Source organism: Myotis nattereri (assembly GCF_964212035.1).
Source record: "Myotis nattereri genome assembly, chromosome: 1".
Classification (NCBI taxonomy): Eukaryota; Metazoa; Chordata; class Mammalia; order Chiroptera; family Vespertilionidae; genus Myotis; species Myotis nattereri.
In genome coordinates this window covers 113,524,027-113,539,865 of record NC_138075.1, presented here as the reverse complement: position 1 = coordinate 113,539,865, position 15,839 = coordinate 113,524,027, and the positions used below count along the sequence as shown (strand labels likewise).

The window sequence follows — 15,839 nt, the reverse complement described above, 5'->3', positions numbered from 1 at the left end:
AGTATGGCAGTGGAATCGGTGGGATTTTTCTTGCACCGCCTCCCAGAATCAAACTGGAAATAAAACTAAATTTGGGAACATTCACCCTGAATTATCAACTGAAGACTAACTGAAGAGGAGACTTTTTAAACAAGGCACAAACCACCTCCAGACAGGTAGGAAGGGCAGGGTTGAGAGAGGGCTGGGCCAACTCACATGGGCCAGGCCCAAGGGTGAGGAGGGACATCTCAGTTGCGGGGTTGGGGTTATCTCTTTCTAGCAGCAAAAACCACATAGGAAGCCAACATAATTTATTTTTGTCTAGTACTGTGTACTTTTTGTTCTCTAAACACATAACCCCTTTGGATCACTCTACCATTTGTGAACTCTTCACTTTCTCTTCTCTCTCATATAATCCTATCATCTCAACACCACACTAATCCTTATATTATTGTCTCTTTCTACCTTCTGCTTTTTATTCTCCCAAACCTAATTAGCAGGCCTCCTGAAAAAGTCAAGTTTCTTTGCCATATATTACTGTAGTTTCTCCTCTCTTTTCTATAAGAATTCCCTGTATAATTTCTCTTCCTGTTTGTCCCCACCTGAGAGAAGATTACAAGGCTTTGAAAGAGGTGCTTCTTTTTCAAAAAAGAACCTAAATAATGTTCTTCTTTTGCCTATTACCCCCAAGAGATCCTGTGCCTAATCCTCTTCAGCACTGGCTCTTGCATGACTGCTGCATGCACATCTTCAAGTAATGCCTTTTGCTCACCATAATGATCTCTGGAAGGGAGTTAGGGACAAACAGAGTAGGAAATCTTCTGACTAGTGTTATTAAGGATAACACTACCAGATCTCATCACATGGGAAAAGACTGTTAACTATGTGAAGTGATGGATGTTAACTAAATTTATTGTGATAATCATTTTGCAATATATACATATATCAAATAATCATGTTGTACACCTACAATTAATAGAATGTTATATGTCAACTAGAGGCCTGTTGCACGAAGAGATTCGTGCAATAGGCCTTCCTTTCCCCTGGCTGCTGGCACGGTTTTGCCTCTGGCACCTGGGGCCCAGGCCTTTGCTCTGGCTGAGTTCTGGCCAGAGCCGGCCCTGGAAATGTCAGGCTTTGCTGCTCTGCCGGCCCCAGGGCCATGAGGCCTCGCTGCTCCGCTGGCCCCAGGGCACATGAGGTCTCGCTGCTCTGCCGGCCCCGGGCCATCATGCTTTGCTCCACTGGTTGGAGCCTACGTATGCAAATTAACTGCCATCTTTGTCGGCAGTTAATTTGCATATCACGCTGATTAGCCTGTTTAGCCTGATTTACCACATTTGTCTATTGTTAGATAGGATTATATCTCTTTTGTTTGTTTGTTTTTTGTTGTTAATCCTCACCAGAAGATGTTTTCCCATTGATTTTTAGGGAGAGTGGAAGAGAGAAAGACAGAGAGAAACATTGATTTGAGAGAAACACATTCACTGGTTGCCTACTGCACGAGCCTCGACCAGGGCCTGGGCCAGGGAGGAGCCTGCAACCAAGGTACATGCCCCCGACTGGAATTGAACCTGGGACCCTATGGTCTGCAGGCTGGCGTTCTATCCACTGAGCCAAACCAGCTAAAAATACCAGCTGATCAGTACCACTAACAGTAAGAATGCCTCTATATTCTGAGAAAATCCTCATTCTCTGAATCTAATTCTCATTATGTAAAGTCACCTGAATATGACCAACAGACTTAAACACCATGCATTAATATAAAAAAACTAAAGGCCCGGTGCATGGATTCATTTGTTGGTGGGGTCCCTCGGCCTGCCCTGCAGGGATCAGCCAAAACCAGCAGTCCAACATCCCCTGAGGGATGTAGTAGTGCTCAAAGCCACAGGCGGGAGGAGCCCAGGCCGACTGCCACACCACTCCCGCTCATCCTGGCCCCGCTGTGCCTGCCGCCACCACTGCTTGGTAGGCTCGCTGCTGCTCCAGACGGGGGAGGGGCACGCAGGGAGAGTGTCCGCAGGGGAGGCTCGTGCCACCACAGCTGCGCTTGCCAGCCATGAGCCCGGCGTCTGGCACCCATTGGTGAGCTGAGCGGTGTTCCCGCTGTGGGAGCGCACTGACCACCAGGAGGCAGCTCCTGTGTTGAACATCTGCCCCCTGGTGGTCAGTGTGCGTTAGAGCTACCAGTCAAGTGGTCAAGCAGTTGCTTAGGCTTTTAAATATATAGACTAGAGGCCCAGAGCATGAAATTCATACATGGGTAGGGTCCCTAGCGGCTGCTGGCCAGGGCCTCCCTTCCCCTGGCTACCTGCTGCAGCAGCCAGCCAGGGCCTCCCTTTTCACCCGCCTTGGCCTGGCACTGCCTGCTCACCTGCTCCACCATCCCGATGCAGTCCTGCTCTTGTCTGGGCCCATCAGGGCCAGCAGCGCCTCCACTGACACCCACTGTCAGCACTGTGTTGTTGATGCCCGTCATGTTCTGCGCCGCCCCGTGGTGGTCAGCACATGTCTAACGCCTGGTTGGTTGAACTCCTGCCCATAGGGACACTTTGCATATTGGTCTTTTATTATATAGGAGGATGGAGGGACCCTTTGCTAGAGTCAAGTAAGTCCAAGTCCACACTTAGAATATCTCTTTACTTTCCTTTGGAGCTCCTTAGAGCTGCAACTTTTCAATTAATTGCTGGCTTTCAAACTATTAAAACTTAACTTTTGGAGAGGCATTTCTTGCTTCTTTTGGTGTAAATTGCAAAGCTTAACCCCACATATCTACTTACCCACATTAATAAAGAAATGCAGGTATGCCAATTTCTAACAAGACATATGCAGGTGTCTTTAATAAAGCCTAGCATATACAAAATTAACAAATACTGTCAATCACTACAAGCACAGCAGGAAAATACTGAAAAAAACCTAAATCAATTTTAAAATTCCACACTAAATAAATATAGCAACTGATACTATTTTAAAAAATAAAAATGTTATTCTTAGAACCCTTGTTCAACTAGATATATTATGAAAAAAAGGACTCCATGGTCGAAGTCTTGAAAGTGTTACACATTATATCCCAACTTTGTTTGGCTATTGAAGCCTTTGGAAGTAACATCTTTTAAGAAGTTAATTTATGAGGGTTTTACAGATTAGTAAACTTTATTTCAATTATGTTCTTCATAGTCTATTAGCTTAAATAGTGCTAAATCAACGTTTGTGCTTGGAATTATAGCATAAATAAGTAACAAAAAGAGATTTGTTATAGAAAAGTATTACTGGGTGGATTGTAAGCATATCATGTTCTGCAGTTCGTCTGAGAATAGCTTAGTCAAGGTTATGTCCCATAAATCTAATTACCCCTTTCAACATAGTAGCAGAAATAGAAATAGTTGACTCTTGAACAACATAGGGTTAGGGGTGTCAACCACCCACACAGTAAAAAATCCTCATATAACTTTTGACTCCCCCTGAACTTTGCCACAGTTGTCCCTCAGTATTCATGGGGGACAGGATCCTGGACCTCCTGCCCCAAATTAATGGATGTTTAAGTCCCTTATCTAAATAAAATGACATAGAACAATGCATGTAATCATCCCTCCACATCGCGGATTCCCAACCTGGTGATATGGAGGGCTGATTGGGTATTTATTGAAAAACAAAACAACGTATAAGTGGCCCTGCCCCATGTAGTTCAAACCCATGTTGTCAAGGGTCATCTATATTTTCAAAATCACTTCAAAATGAAATTATGAGGATTCAATCTATTTTAATAATGGCAACATGATTATTTACAAGTCGAGAGCCTTCTGATATATGGCTCTCAGTTTTGCCCATGTCTAATCATTATTCTTCAGATTATCTTCTAAAAGGCACATTGATAGTGATATTCCTACTTAAAAACCTTTCTATAGCTCCGAAATGCTTCAAAGTAGAAAATTCTAAATTCTTAATGTTGCACACATGGTTCTAATCTACCTTTCCGAATTCTTCTGTCACTTCCACACCTGCTCTAGCTATGCAAAGTAGTTATTATTCATAGATTGCTGTTTCATGCTTCCTTGCCTCTGGAATTGTCTTCCTCTTTCTCTTCTCCATTTGTTAAATTACTACTCATCTTTCAACACCCAACTCAAATGACTTTTCACATTTTCAATAATGAAACGTACTTCTTATAAATGCAGTTCACTTGGCATTTCAGAAAAGCCACTACTGTATTTAAAGTAGAAATTTTTAAAAATTTATGAATACAAGAACATCAGTGACTTTGATTAGAGTCAGTCTATTTTTAATGGATATCCTTAAAACTAACTTCTATCTCTTTTAGATTCAATTTTCCATAGATGCTTACTGGGTAACAAATATGTCCCAGAGACAGTCTTATTCTTAAGACTGGGCCTAAAGTCTTTTCTACAGCTAAATGCATATGCATTAGGACGTTCAATGGGATTTTTCCTCTTGTTCCAAAACTGTGAATAATGCCCAAATTAAATACCCCTTATTCTAACTTCAATGAGCCAATAGTAGTTGGTACTGGCCTCTTCTCTTAGGGCTTACTGAGAGGCATCGATTTATTGAACCAGCCCTATCGTTAATATTGCAACACCTTCCCTCGGTGTGAATCTAAAAAGGCTGAAAAGAGGGGTTTATTGGACTTTGAGGGAAACACAGAGTTTATGAAAAAAGGATATTCCATCCCCTCTTTGGAGAAAAAAAGCAGTTGTATGTGAATCCATTGTGTAAGTTAGAATCAAAGTTTGAGGTCATCTAAAAGAAAGGCACACTAGTATTTCATCCCATTTGGTTACCTATATAGGCAAAAGATTTACTGATTTGCCTCCCTGTTATATGCACAGGAGAAAAGAGAAATGGAGAGAAAGTGTGGTGGGTAAGTGTCAGGTAGAGAGGTAGGCAAAACTATTGCCCACCTGAGTTGTTGGTTCCCAAGAAGTATAAAAAAATGTAACCTCTACCCCAATGTACAATAAGAGGTAGATTTGATTGGATAAAGTCTTGCAAAACAAATACATATCAGAGTCACTAGGTGTGAATGCCATCAGTCAGGTTTAGCTAGAAGATGTGACAAAATCTTGCATGGGATGACATCAATGCTTATGGAAATGGGATAGGATCAAGCTCACTGTCATCAGGGTAAACTCGAGCTATCACTCATCTTCATTTAGCCTGTTGACAAAGAGCTGGAAATTACTGTGGAACAACCAAGAAAGAGAAGTGCCACCTCAACACTGGGATATGCAGAATTCTGTCTCCCTATCACTCCTCCCAGCTTCAACACCAGAGGAAGAAAAAGCACAAGAAAAAGAGAGGGCAGAAGTGTGTGACCAAAAAAGGGAAACAAACCCCTATTCATCTACCCGCAAAGTTTTCAACCCCAGATTAAAATCAGTTTGTCCTTGGATAAAGTTATAAGAGTACTACATCAAGCCCGTGACTGAAGCTGTATGAAGAGAACTAAGTCTTAAATACTGAAATAAGACTACAGCATTTGAGTACTATGGAATAGTGACAAGATGTTGTTAAGGTAGTCAATATCCAGTAGGAAAAGAGTTTGGCATGGTAGAGTTAGAGGACAGTTACTAGATAAAAAGCAAAACTGATTTGTATTTATTTGCCAGCAAGTTGAGATCCTCAAAGAACTGGTTACACATAGATGGATAGTCTCTGAAATTAGTTTCCCTATATACTGGTGTTCTCAAATCTCCATTTCTATTTTGTATAATTAATAAAATCCTGATGTAAGTTCTATTATACTGTGATATTTAAGGCCATCAATTTGTACACTACTATTTGCTGCTCAGTCTAAAAAATGCTAATTGGATAAGAGCCATACTTTTATACTTGGGAAGACACCATTGAAGTCACAGATATGAATGGACATATAAGCATTACTAATAATGGAGGATTTGGAAGTAGCAACAGATATTTCAAGTAATGAAGTGAAGGAGACTAATGAGAACACAGCTCAGAAAACAGAAATTAATTTGATAACTCAATGCTTTCAACATTCACCTTTTAATGATCCAACCAAAGAAGAAACCACGAAGAGGCTTATCTGACAAAGAGGAAAAATGTGTATATTGTAAATGGAGATTATTCAGCTGCATGATACAGAGGAAGGAAAAATGAAGGTTCTAAAGGAAGAGAGTAAGAGAAAAGCAAGTGAAGGCTGATCAGGAAGTGGGGCCTTACCTGGGCTGCACACTGCGGATGGACAAGCATGAATGACAGACAGAGTAGAACAGCTCTTGGATGGATGAGAGACAATAATGTAAAGTGGCTGACACATTGCAATATTAATACATACCGAGACTGAACTGCGGGGAATGCTCATAAATCTAACTGCAATTAGTACAGGTTTCTGGATTAGGAAGGACATGAAAAGGAAAGCAGAAGGTTAGAATGTACATGTTATTGTCCCATTAAAAGAGAAGGTTTAATCTTTCAGTGGACTTATTCTGCAGCATCAGCAAAAAAACACAGCTAGCCTATCTGCTTTGAAAAGTAGCTTTTTAGTAAAAGGTCTCTTCCCTTCCTGCCTGGATGAGCTAAAATGAGCCTCTCAGAACTGAGTTCCTGAAAATTCATACTACAGAAAGGGTTTCACTTTTAAATGGGGTTTCTTTTTTCAATTTCTGGGGAAAAGATTTAGATAGTGTCCTGTGATGGGCTTTACTGCTTGGAAAAAGTCTATCTTTATGTTTGTTTTTAGAAAAGACACTCTTCTAATCTAATCAATAGACATTTGTTGAGTACTTGCTCTGTGCCAGGCAGTTTTAATATTGAAGGAAGAACAGAGTTATTTTAATATTAATCTAACTATAAACCATGAAGATGGAGGAAGTATTGCTGGGCCACTGGAAAAACACAGGTATGATGATGGGGAAGCCTGTTTCTTTTTAGAGATTTACTGGAGATCTGAGTGGGTGTTCAACACTACAATTTTGTTTTACAATTGAGGGGAAGGGTAGAAAATGTGCAATAATTAAACTTTAATTCAAAGTAGTTTTCCAGTTACCCAGAACCTATTGATTACTGGTCAGTGAGAACTGGAATTATCTATATATTCTAGTAGGTCATTGGTTATAAAGAAAAATAGTAAACAGAAAAGCGGCCAAATGGAAGAAATAAAATACCATTTTTGCAAGACTTTTCTCAAAACACAACAATAAACCCTTGAAGAATCTTTATTTGATAATGGTAGACTCATAGATGAAATTCTAATTCCTTATAAATCATATTTTTGCAATTGGTTAAGTTCTCTACATCCCAGGAGTATTGGCAGGACCACCAAAAATGATATGGCTGAGGGTAGAAACAGATGGTGGAAGGAAATAGAGAAGAAAGTTAAGATAGGTTAAGTTTTCATAGAAAGGACAGGAAAAGAAAATAGGGCAGATTATTAAACCACCAACATTTTATTCAAATACCTGATTTTTAAAATCCTACATATTTAACTGCATATATGTTCTGCACATACAATAAAGAGAGCTAAAAGATCAAACATGAGGCATTCATAGTACCTTGAGATTTGATGATTTTTTTTACTTGTTTCATGTGAAAAAGACTCAGAGAATAATCTCTCTCCACCATAAATGCACACTTAAAATCCCAGGAAGGCTCTCATTTCCCCGTGATTTCACATCGTGTATCTTACCATTGATCTACGAATCAGTGACAACCTGGTCTTTGCCTTATTCTCAGCAAATTCCAGGCTACTGATGTCTTTGAGACGAGCCTTATATTTATTCATTTGTTCCACAACAATCAGCTCCACACAACTGAAATGGGAGGAAAGAGAGAAAACTGTTAAGAGCTAAAGTAAATAAAATAAAATATAGCACCCACAGACTGTCTTTCAGCTAAGTGTGGTAGATGTCAGAGGGAGAAAGAAAAATCAACATCCCTTATTTTATGAGGGTTTAGAATGGTGGTTCAGAACTTTGGCTGCACTTCAGTACCCATCTGAGGAGTGGTTATAAGTCCCAAAGCCCAGGCCATACCCCAGAACAATTAAATCAGACTAGATTGTGGGGATAGGACACAAACACCAGTATTTTTTAAAACCGCCTTGGGCAGATAAGTTAAGAGCCACTAATCCTGAAGGAAAGCAGAGGCTCACAAAGAAAAAGACCAAGGTGAAATACAGGAATACTAAAGGCAAAGGAATTCAGAACCATAAGACCAGACTAGATTACAAAAAGATACAAAGTACATATAAGTTGGTAAATTGAAATTTTAAAATATATTTAGAAACCATAGCATTCCTAAATAAAAGCCACATTTTATTTTTTTAAAAAGGTTGACACCTGCCCGGCTGTTGTGGCTCAGTGGTTGAGCGTCGACCTGTGAACCAGGAGGTCAAGGTTCAATTCTAGGTCAGGGCACATGCCTGGGTTGTGGGCTCAACCTTTGGGAGGGATAGTGGAGAAGGTGGCTGATGGATGATTATCTCTCATTATTGATGTTTCTATCTCTCTCTCCCTTCCTCTCTGAAATCAATAAAAATACATTTTTTAAAAAGTTCAAAAAGGTTGACACTTTGCTTCAATCATTTTGTTATCTTTATTGATTTGAGAGAAAGAAAGATAGAGAGATCGATTTGTTCCACTTATTTATGTATTCATTATGTATTCCTGACTCGCGATAGAATCCACAACCTTGGCATATTGGAATGATGCTCTAACCAACTGAACAAGAAAAGCCAAATTTTAAAAATAAGAATCCTCAAAACAAATGATGCTCATTTGAACTGACTCTAAAGAACTTTAGCATTAAAAAACCCAAGGTGTCCAGAAATCTTTTTTTTTAAATATATTTTTATTTACTTCAGAAAGGAAGGGCTTGGGAGAGAGAGATAGAAACATCAATGATGAGAAAGAACCATTGACTGGCTGTCTCCTGCATGCCCCCTACTGGGGATCAAGCCTGAAACCAGGCATGGCCCTTGATAGGAATCGAACCTGGGACCCTTCAGTTCGCAAGCCAATGCTCTATTCACTGAGCAAACCAGCTAGGGCCAGAAATCTTTTAAAAATAATCTAAGCTTATAAAATAATTTACTATGTTTGATATCTAGATTAAGTGACTACACTGAAGAGGTGATGGTGACTGGCCTTACGTGGTAGTCTTACTGATGTCCTGCACGCTTTGTAGTGGGTCAATGGTATCAGGGCAGCGTAGAATGCAGGGTGCAAACACAATGGCTAAAGCATTAGCAGACATTCGATTAGTGTTTTCCTGCAGAGCAATCCTAAAAAAAAGAAAAAGAAAGAAAGACCCCAAGTGAAACAAAGAGAAAATAGTAGGGAGGTAGGTAGAAGAGATGAGAAAGAAGACATATGCCATCAAATACATAGTACTGAAGGATATTCATAACAGTTGAAGGGAGATACTGTAGGCTTTTCTGAAAGCTGTTCTTTTGCCTCTGGAAAACACACTTTTACTCTGTCCCTTCTTTGAAACAATGTAGTAGGCCAGCAGATAGCTTATCAAGGGAAATCTATGGCCCATGGCTCAAGGTTACCATTACTAGATGAACATGTCTGAAGAATGTAGAATAGAAACTTTAAGGCATTTTCAGATAGTCTTATTTATCTAAAAAGGAAGATGGTGTTTTTTCCAAGTACTGCTGATATTTACACTCAGAGGAAGAGAACTACTCCTGAAGTCTCTTTGGTCAGTCCATTCCTAAGCACCATCTGAACCTACCTCCTATGAATCAGGTTATGTCAACAGATAGACAAACTTTCTAGTTCAGGATTTAAATAATAGGTCAGGCTACACAGTGCCACCCTGAGGCTAAAGTTGTTACTTGACTCAGCAGAGAAGCACCTGACAGATTGTCCAACTAGTCTGAGAATTTCTGCTCCAAGGAATTGTTAATTATCTCTTTCAGGCATTGACTTTATACATAGGGAAAAAAAGATCTATCAGTTTTCCAAATAAAAGAGCTCTTCATTTATTTAAAAGAATCCAAAAGGAACTGCTGAAGTTACCTGACAAGATGAAAGATGAGGCGTTCCAGTGTATTAAGATGAGTTCGGGAGAGCTGATCAATCACAGAGTATACACCACGGATTGTCTCTTTCCTTTCCTGAAGACCTAAAAACAGTAAGAGCAGCATATAAGATTGAATATCCCCTCTTATATACAGCATATCCCTCCTGGATAGACATTAGGTAGCAGGGGAGACTGGCTCTAGAGTTTTAGGAGAGGTAGTTGTGCCTATGTGGCAGGTTAACTCAGTTACCACTTATCTCTCATTGCTTGAGTCCTATTTTCATTAGCCATCTCCTGAGTTTTAATCTATATTCCAATAACCCTTGATTACAACAAGGGGAAAGAGATGCCCTAGTTTTTCAGGCATCTGGTGGCTAACTGATCCCCCATTAAAATTAATCAACTGCCATAAAATTTTTAAGTAAGTCTTATGGGCCTTTGAGAAGTCATGCCTCAGAGACTACATACTTCTAGGCCTTCACTCATAGTCTACATATCAGCACTGAAAAACTAAATTCCATAACCTGTTAAACCTGGCATAAAATAGACAGCCAGCTTTACACAGAGTTCTTGCCTAAATTCACAATTTAAATGATCATAAACCAACCCTTAAATATCCCGTTATAGTTTAAGCAGCAGCTAGGAAAATTCCATGGTGGGAGGAATAGGGAAACTGAGATTAAGAAAATTAAACAAGGCCAAACAGTTTGGCAGCCTGTAGCCAGCTTATAAATAGCAAGCCCTTATCTTCCCCCAATCAAGGATGCATGAGAGCAAATAGTTAATGTTTCTCCAAAGAATGCAGGAGAGGGGGAAGGGAAGAGGGAGAGGCACAGAGGAGGAATAAGAGGGAAGGAAGAGTGCAGTCTCATCTCATCCCACTGTTTAAACAAAAAAGCCAATAGTCTCTGAATTTAATTGCCAGGTGCTTCTCATAAATTCTGAGAAAGCCATAACAAAGCATAAAAGAGAGAGACTTTCAGAGTTAACCTGTACTAGGATATCTAGCAGAGGAATTTTAAAATTTATAGACAAAAAAGTATATAAGGCAACCCATCCCCACACCACACTCACTCTTCAGATTAGCTGAGAGCCCATCCGTGCTTCATGCCAGATAGATTTGCTTGCCTTTTTTCTTTAATAAATTCGAATGCTTTACTTTCTTAATAAATGAACTTTAACGCAATGCAATTATCTGGAGTCACTTGTATGAATTCATTCATACAAGACTAGAACCGAGGAGGGGACAGCCCTCTCCCTCCCATTCATGGGGCTGTCCCCTAACACCTCTCTGGTGTCTGTGAGAGGTGCCTATAACATATCCTATTTAATCTTTTAATTTGTTTGGAACCCTAGTCTTGCAATCTGTGACAAGCAACTAACTCGGAAAACTTTTAAGACACTGACATTTTAATGAGCCTCTAAAAAAGTCAACATTTACTGCCAGTTTATATTGACTACCAAAAGCATTCTTTTGGATCTTCATGGTAAAACCGTTAGAGGATGCCTAAATAATCTATAACAAAGGTGGTATTCCTTTCCCAAGTGTAGGCCTTCCCTCAAACTCAGGAAGCCTGTGCTTACCCATAGCTCGAAGAAATTCCTCATACAGTTCAAAGGTCATGAGTGGATTGGGCAAATCACGAAGCCATTGTTTGAACACACTTGCAATGACGTGTATGTTATAGTCATCTAGGTTTACACTCTCAGCATCTATTTATAGACAAGAGTTTATAGATAATAAAGACAAAACATGCAAAGGGATTCAAATAATTCATTTCAGAAACTATCATCACCAAAAGAAGGCTTCATGTTCTTAATCAGGCTAATTTATATCTTCTACAATCTAATCCCATGCTTTGGAGCAGTGCTTCTAACTGTAGTTAGTAAATGAGCAGTTTATGTTTGTTTTCCAAATCTGTTATAGACTGATCCATGTGTAAAATAAAATAAAAGATCAGTTTCAAAGCACTGTTAAATTGCTCTAACAGTTTCCAAATGCTTACTCTCAACTTCTGTACTTATCTTGCTATGTTTGTCTTGAACCACACTTTTAGTAACAATGCTTTAGATGGCAAATGGAAAAAAGTCCCAGAGGACATTTTCTAAAAGTAAGGCTGATTTTAAGTCATTCTTAGAGATGAAAGGAGAGTAATAATTGAACTTAGGAAATGTAAAGGAAATATCCTTACTCTGTTTCACTTATTAACTCCTTAAGGAGTTTCTACAGATGAGGTTTAAAGATGATATAATCAAGATGATCGAAAGGATATAGGATGATTGATTTTTCACTTGTATTGACTCAGTATCCAAGAGTCAAGTTGGCAATTGACTTTAAACTGGAGTAGGCAGAACCTCTTGCTTAAATTTTACCAGGCATTTTCTGTTATTATTTCCTTACTGATTTATTTCTCATTGATTTGTTCATTTAAAAAAAAACACACACACAACTACTGTGGGTAGCTTCTTGACTATGCAGAGAGAGGCTTTATACATAAGTGTGATTCAAAATGACCTATTCCCAATAGCAATAAAGAGTAGAAGTTGAGAATGAAACCAAAGTCAAACCCCTGGATACATTCCAGAGTTGTAGCTAAAGCTGTTCACAGCTACATGTTCAACCCAATAATTATCAGTTTAAATAACTATGTCATCAATGTAGGAAGGTAGGAAGATGCACTGCAAACTGTACTTGGAATCAGAAAAATAGAGATTAACAGGCAATAGCTTAGATTATGAATTCTAAAGATTTGGTGTTAAAATTCCAGCTTGACTACTTAAGGGTGATGAGTCTTTGGGCAAGCCCCTCTTTAAACCTCTGTTTTTTTAATCTATAACAGGGATAATAATCCCTAATTCATAGGATTGTTGTGAAGATTACAGTGGGGCTTTGACTTACGAGTTTAATTTGTTCTGAAACCGAGCTCCTTAAGGAGCTCGTTAAGGAGCTCGTTAACTCAAATTACTCTGTCAACTCAATGCAAAAAATCGGCCAAGAGACAGCTGGTATCTCAAAAAACTCGTTAGTTGGGACACTTTTAAGTCAAGGCCCCACTGTATTACATATAACAGCATTAGCTCAGTGCCCTGCATCATCAACAGTTCATTTAATTACCCTGAACCTAAATTTTTCTTTGCAAATTACAGATATCATAATCTTACCAGACTGTTAAAAAGATTAAATGAGATTTGTCTGAAGTACCTAATAATGTCTTGTATAAATGACACACTCAATATATGTTTGCTGAATTGACCACATAAAAATCAAAGCCTCCTGGCCTGTGTGGCTTATTTGATTGAGTGATATCCCATGCACGGAAAGGTTGCCAATTAAATTCCTGGTCAGGGCACAAGCCCAGGTTTCAGGTTCAGTTCCTGGTCCAGGTGTGTACTGGGAGGCAACTAAGCAATGTTTCTCTCTCACATTGATCTCTCTCTCTAAAATCAAAAACTTTTTTGTTTTTGTAAAAAGTCTCTTTAGAAAGCCACAAAATGATTAAATAAGCATCACAGAAAAGATTACATTCTTCTGGCACAAAAAATGATCAACAGGGCGCATGCAGGAGGTAATAAAAACTTTAAGAGCACAAAATGACTATTTTGTCATTTGGTCTTGATTTGGAGGGCTCCATTCTTACCTGTGTCTAGACCTTGTCGAAGCTCCTTGATTTTATTAGTTGAACCAGACTTTCGGTAAATACCTTCTGTGTACAGTCCATGCATTTCAATGTAGTTTATGAGCTTTTCCACCACTAAAGGAACAGTTCGGTCTTCACTAGTCAAACGGGACAGTTCAACCCCAAATTGTCGAGACGATAGCTCTGGGTCATACTAAATGGAAGATAATTTTTGTTTCCAAATACGTTCAAACATCTTTAAACATGTTTAACCAATTTTTTAAGAGGAACTACTTATTTCCCTTATGAGCCTAGTTATGAGAGTTAGAGGGAAAGGGGATCATGGTTAAAGCTGACAGTATAAGTAAGTTTTATGTTAGTTTCCACCCTCTCCCACTAGGAATACCCCCCAAAAATAATGGGGGTGAAGAATGAAGGTAACAGGCTGCTATTTCCCTTCCTGTTAAAAATCTCTTCATGTAAAGGTGAAGAGAGAGAGAGAGAGAGGGAACTTAAATGTATATTAACATTTAACAGGTACCATTAGAAAATCTACCAATTTTATCTGAATTAGAATTGTCGCCTGGCCAGCTCAGTTGGCCCTCAGACCAAAGGGTTGAGGGTTCAATTCTGGTCGGGGGAACATACTTCTGTTGCAGGCTTGATCCCGGGCTTCAGGGCGCATGCAGGAGGCAAGCAATAGATGTTTCTCTCTCTGTCTCTCTTTCTCCACCCGCCCCCCCCCCTAAAATCAATGAAAAAAAAATATCCTTAGGTGAGGATTAAAAAAAATGCTTCAATGTTTATGTAATTTTAGAGAAGTTCAACTAAACACTGATGCCATAGCTGAAGGCAGAGGCACACACAGATTGGCCCATGTTTAGTGTTCTAGCTCTTTTTTATTTACTTCAATAGTGTATCTGACATCATATCTTACTAACTACAGTTTATGTGACTGCAAAAGAATAGTTTATCCTTAAGATTATTTCAATTCTCAGAAAAGAAAAATGTGAGATATTATCTCTGAGCAAAAACCTTTTGTGTAAGTTTCATTTTTGTCCTTTCCCTCTCCTGCACCATTCTTCTTCCCCAATCCAACACTGTGTACCCCACTCCGTCCTCCTATCTGCATCCAAGCAGTGCCAAGTTCTTTTAATCAAGCAATACACTCTATTTTTAATTTCCTGTTCTCAGTGCCATCACCCTAGTTCAAACCTGCATCACTGCATACTTGGACTATTCCAATAGCTTCTTAATGAATTTCCCCATATCTATTTTCACTTAATATACTGTAAAGTATATATAGTCTACTTTATTTTTATGTTAATCTTCACCTGAGGATATATTTTTTCCATAACTTTTTTAGAGAGAATGAAAGGGGGTGGGGGGAGAGGATGGGAGGAGGGAGGAAGGGAGGGAGGGAGGAAGAGAGAGAAAGAGAAACATCAATGTGAATGAGAGACACACCAATTGGTTGCCTCCTTCATGCACCGTGACTGGGAGCTGAGGATCAAACCTGCAACTCAGGTACATGTCCTTGACTAGAAATGAAACCTGAGACCCTTTGGTCCTAGGGCTGTGCTCTAACCACTGAGCAAACTGGCCGGAGCTATAGTCTACTTTATTATCCTCAAAAATCTTCAGGGCTAATTAGTATATATTGAATAAAAGGTGCAAACATTCCTCAGTCTAACATTTAAGATATTACTTGAATTGATCCTAATTTCTCTTTACAGTCTTATGTTAATGCATTTGTCACTTAAGTGTTAGATAATGGGGAAACAAAATCAAATAAGAGATAGTCCTTATCCTAAGACTAATGCTAAGACTAGTAGTTTAAGTGTGTGGAGATAAACAGAACAGAAACAACAGATTTATTCAGTATTATGGAGCTACAGAAGTGAAACAGCTAGATCAGGAAGGATTGGGCTGGGTAACAAATAATGACCTTGAGAAGACCTGATGCTTAATCTGTTGGAAAGCAAATACTAGTACATGAGTAAAGAAAGCAAGAAAAGCACCTGTTAGACACAGAAAACAAAGAACTACAAAATTGGGCAAATTAACATTAATCTGATATGGCTGAACTAAAAATGAGAAAAATCTAACATTATAAAGGACTTTGAATACTAAGTTACAGAATTTGGGTCTTGTCCTGATAGCTAGGGGAAGCCACCAAAGAGTTTTAAGTAGGGCGAGATATAAGTTTTATATTTTTATTTATCATTCATC

The 15,839-nt window shown here is 39.0% G+C and overlaps 1 protein-coding gene across 1 annotated transcript in view; it reads right to left on the bottom strand.

The window, feature by feature from the left end:
* Positions 1-15,839, bottom strand: part of MYO9A (myosin IXA) — a 424,596-nt gene that overhangs the window by 21,955 nt on the left and 386,802 nt on the right. The window contains exons 37-41 of the mRNA XM_081084933.1: positions 13,629-13,821; positions 11,575-11,703; positions 9,987-10,092; positions 9,110-9,241; positions 7,646-7,769 (exon numbers count right to left, since the gene is read on the bottom strand). Of these exons, the coding sequence (XP_080941059.1) occupies positions 7,646-7,769; positions 9,110-9,241; positions 9,987-10,092; positions 11,575-11,703; positions 13,629-13,821 (684 nt within the window). The remainder of the gene's footprint in view (positions 1-7,645; positions 7,770-9,109; positions 9,242-9,986; positions 10,093-11,574; positions 11,704-13,628; positions 13,822-15,839) is intronic.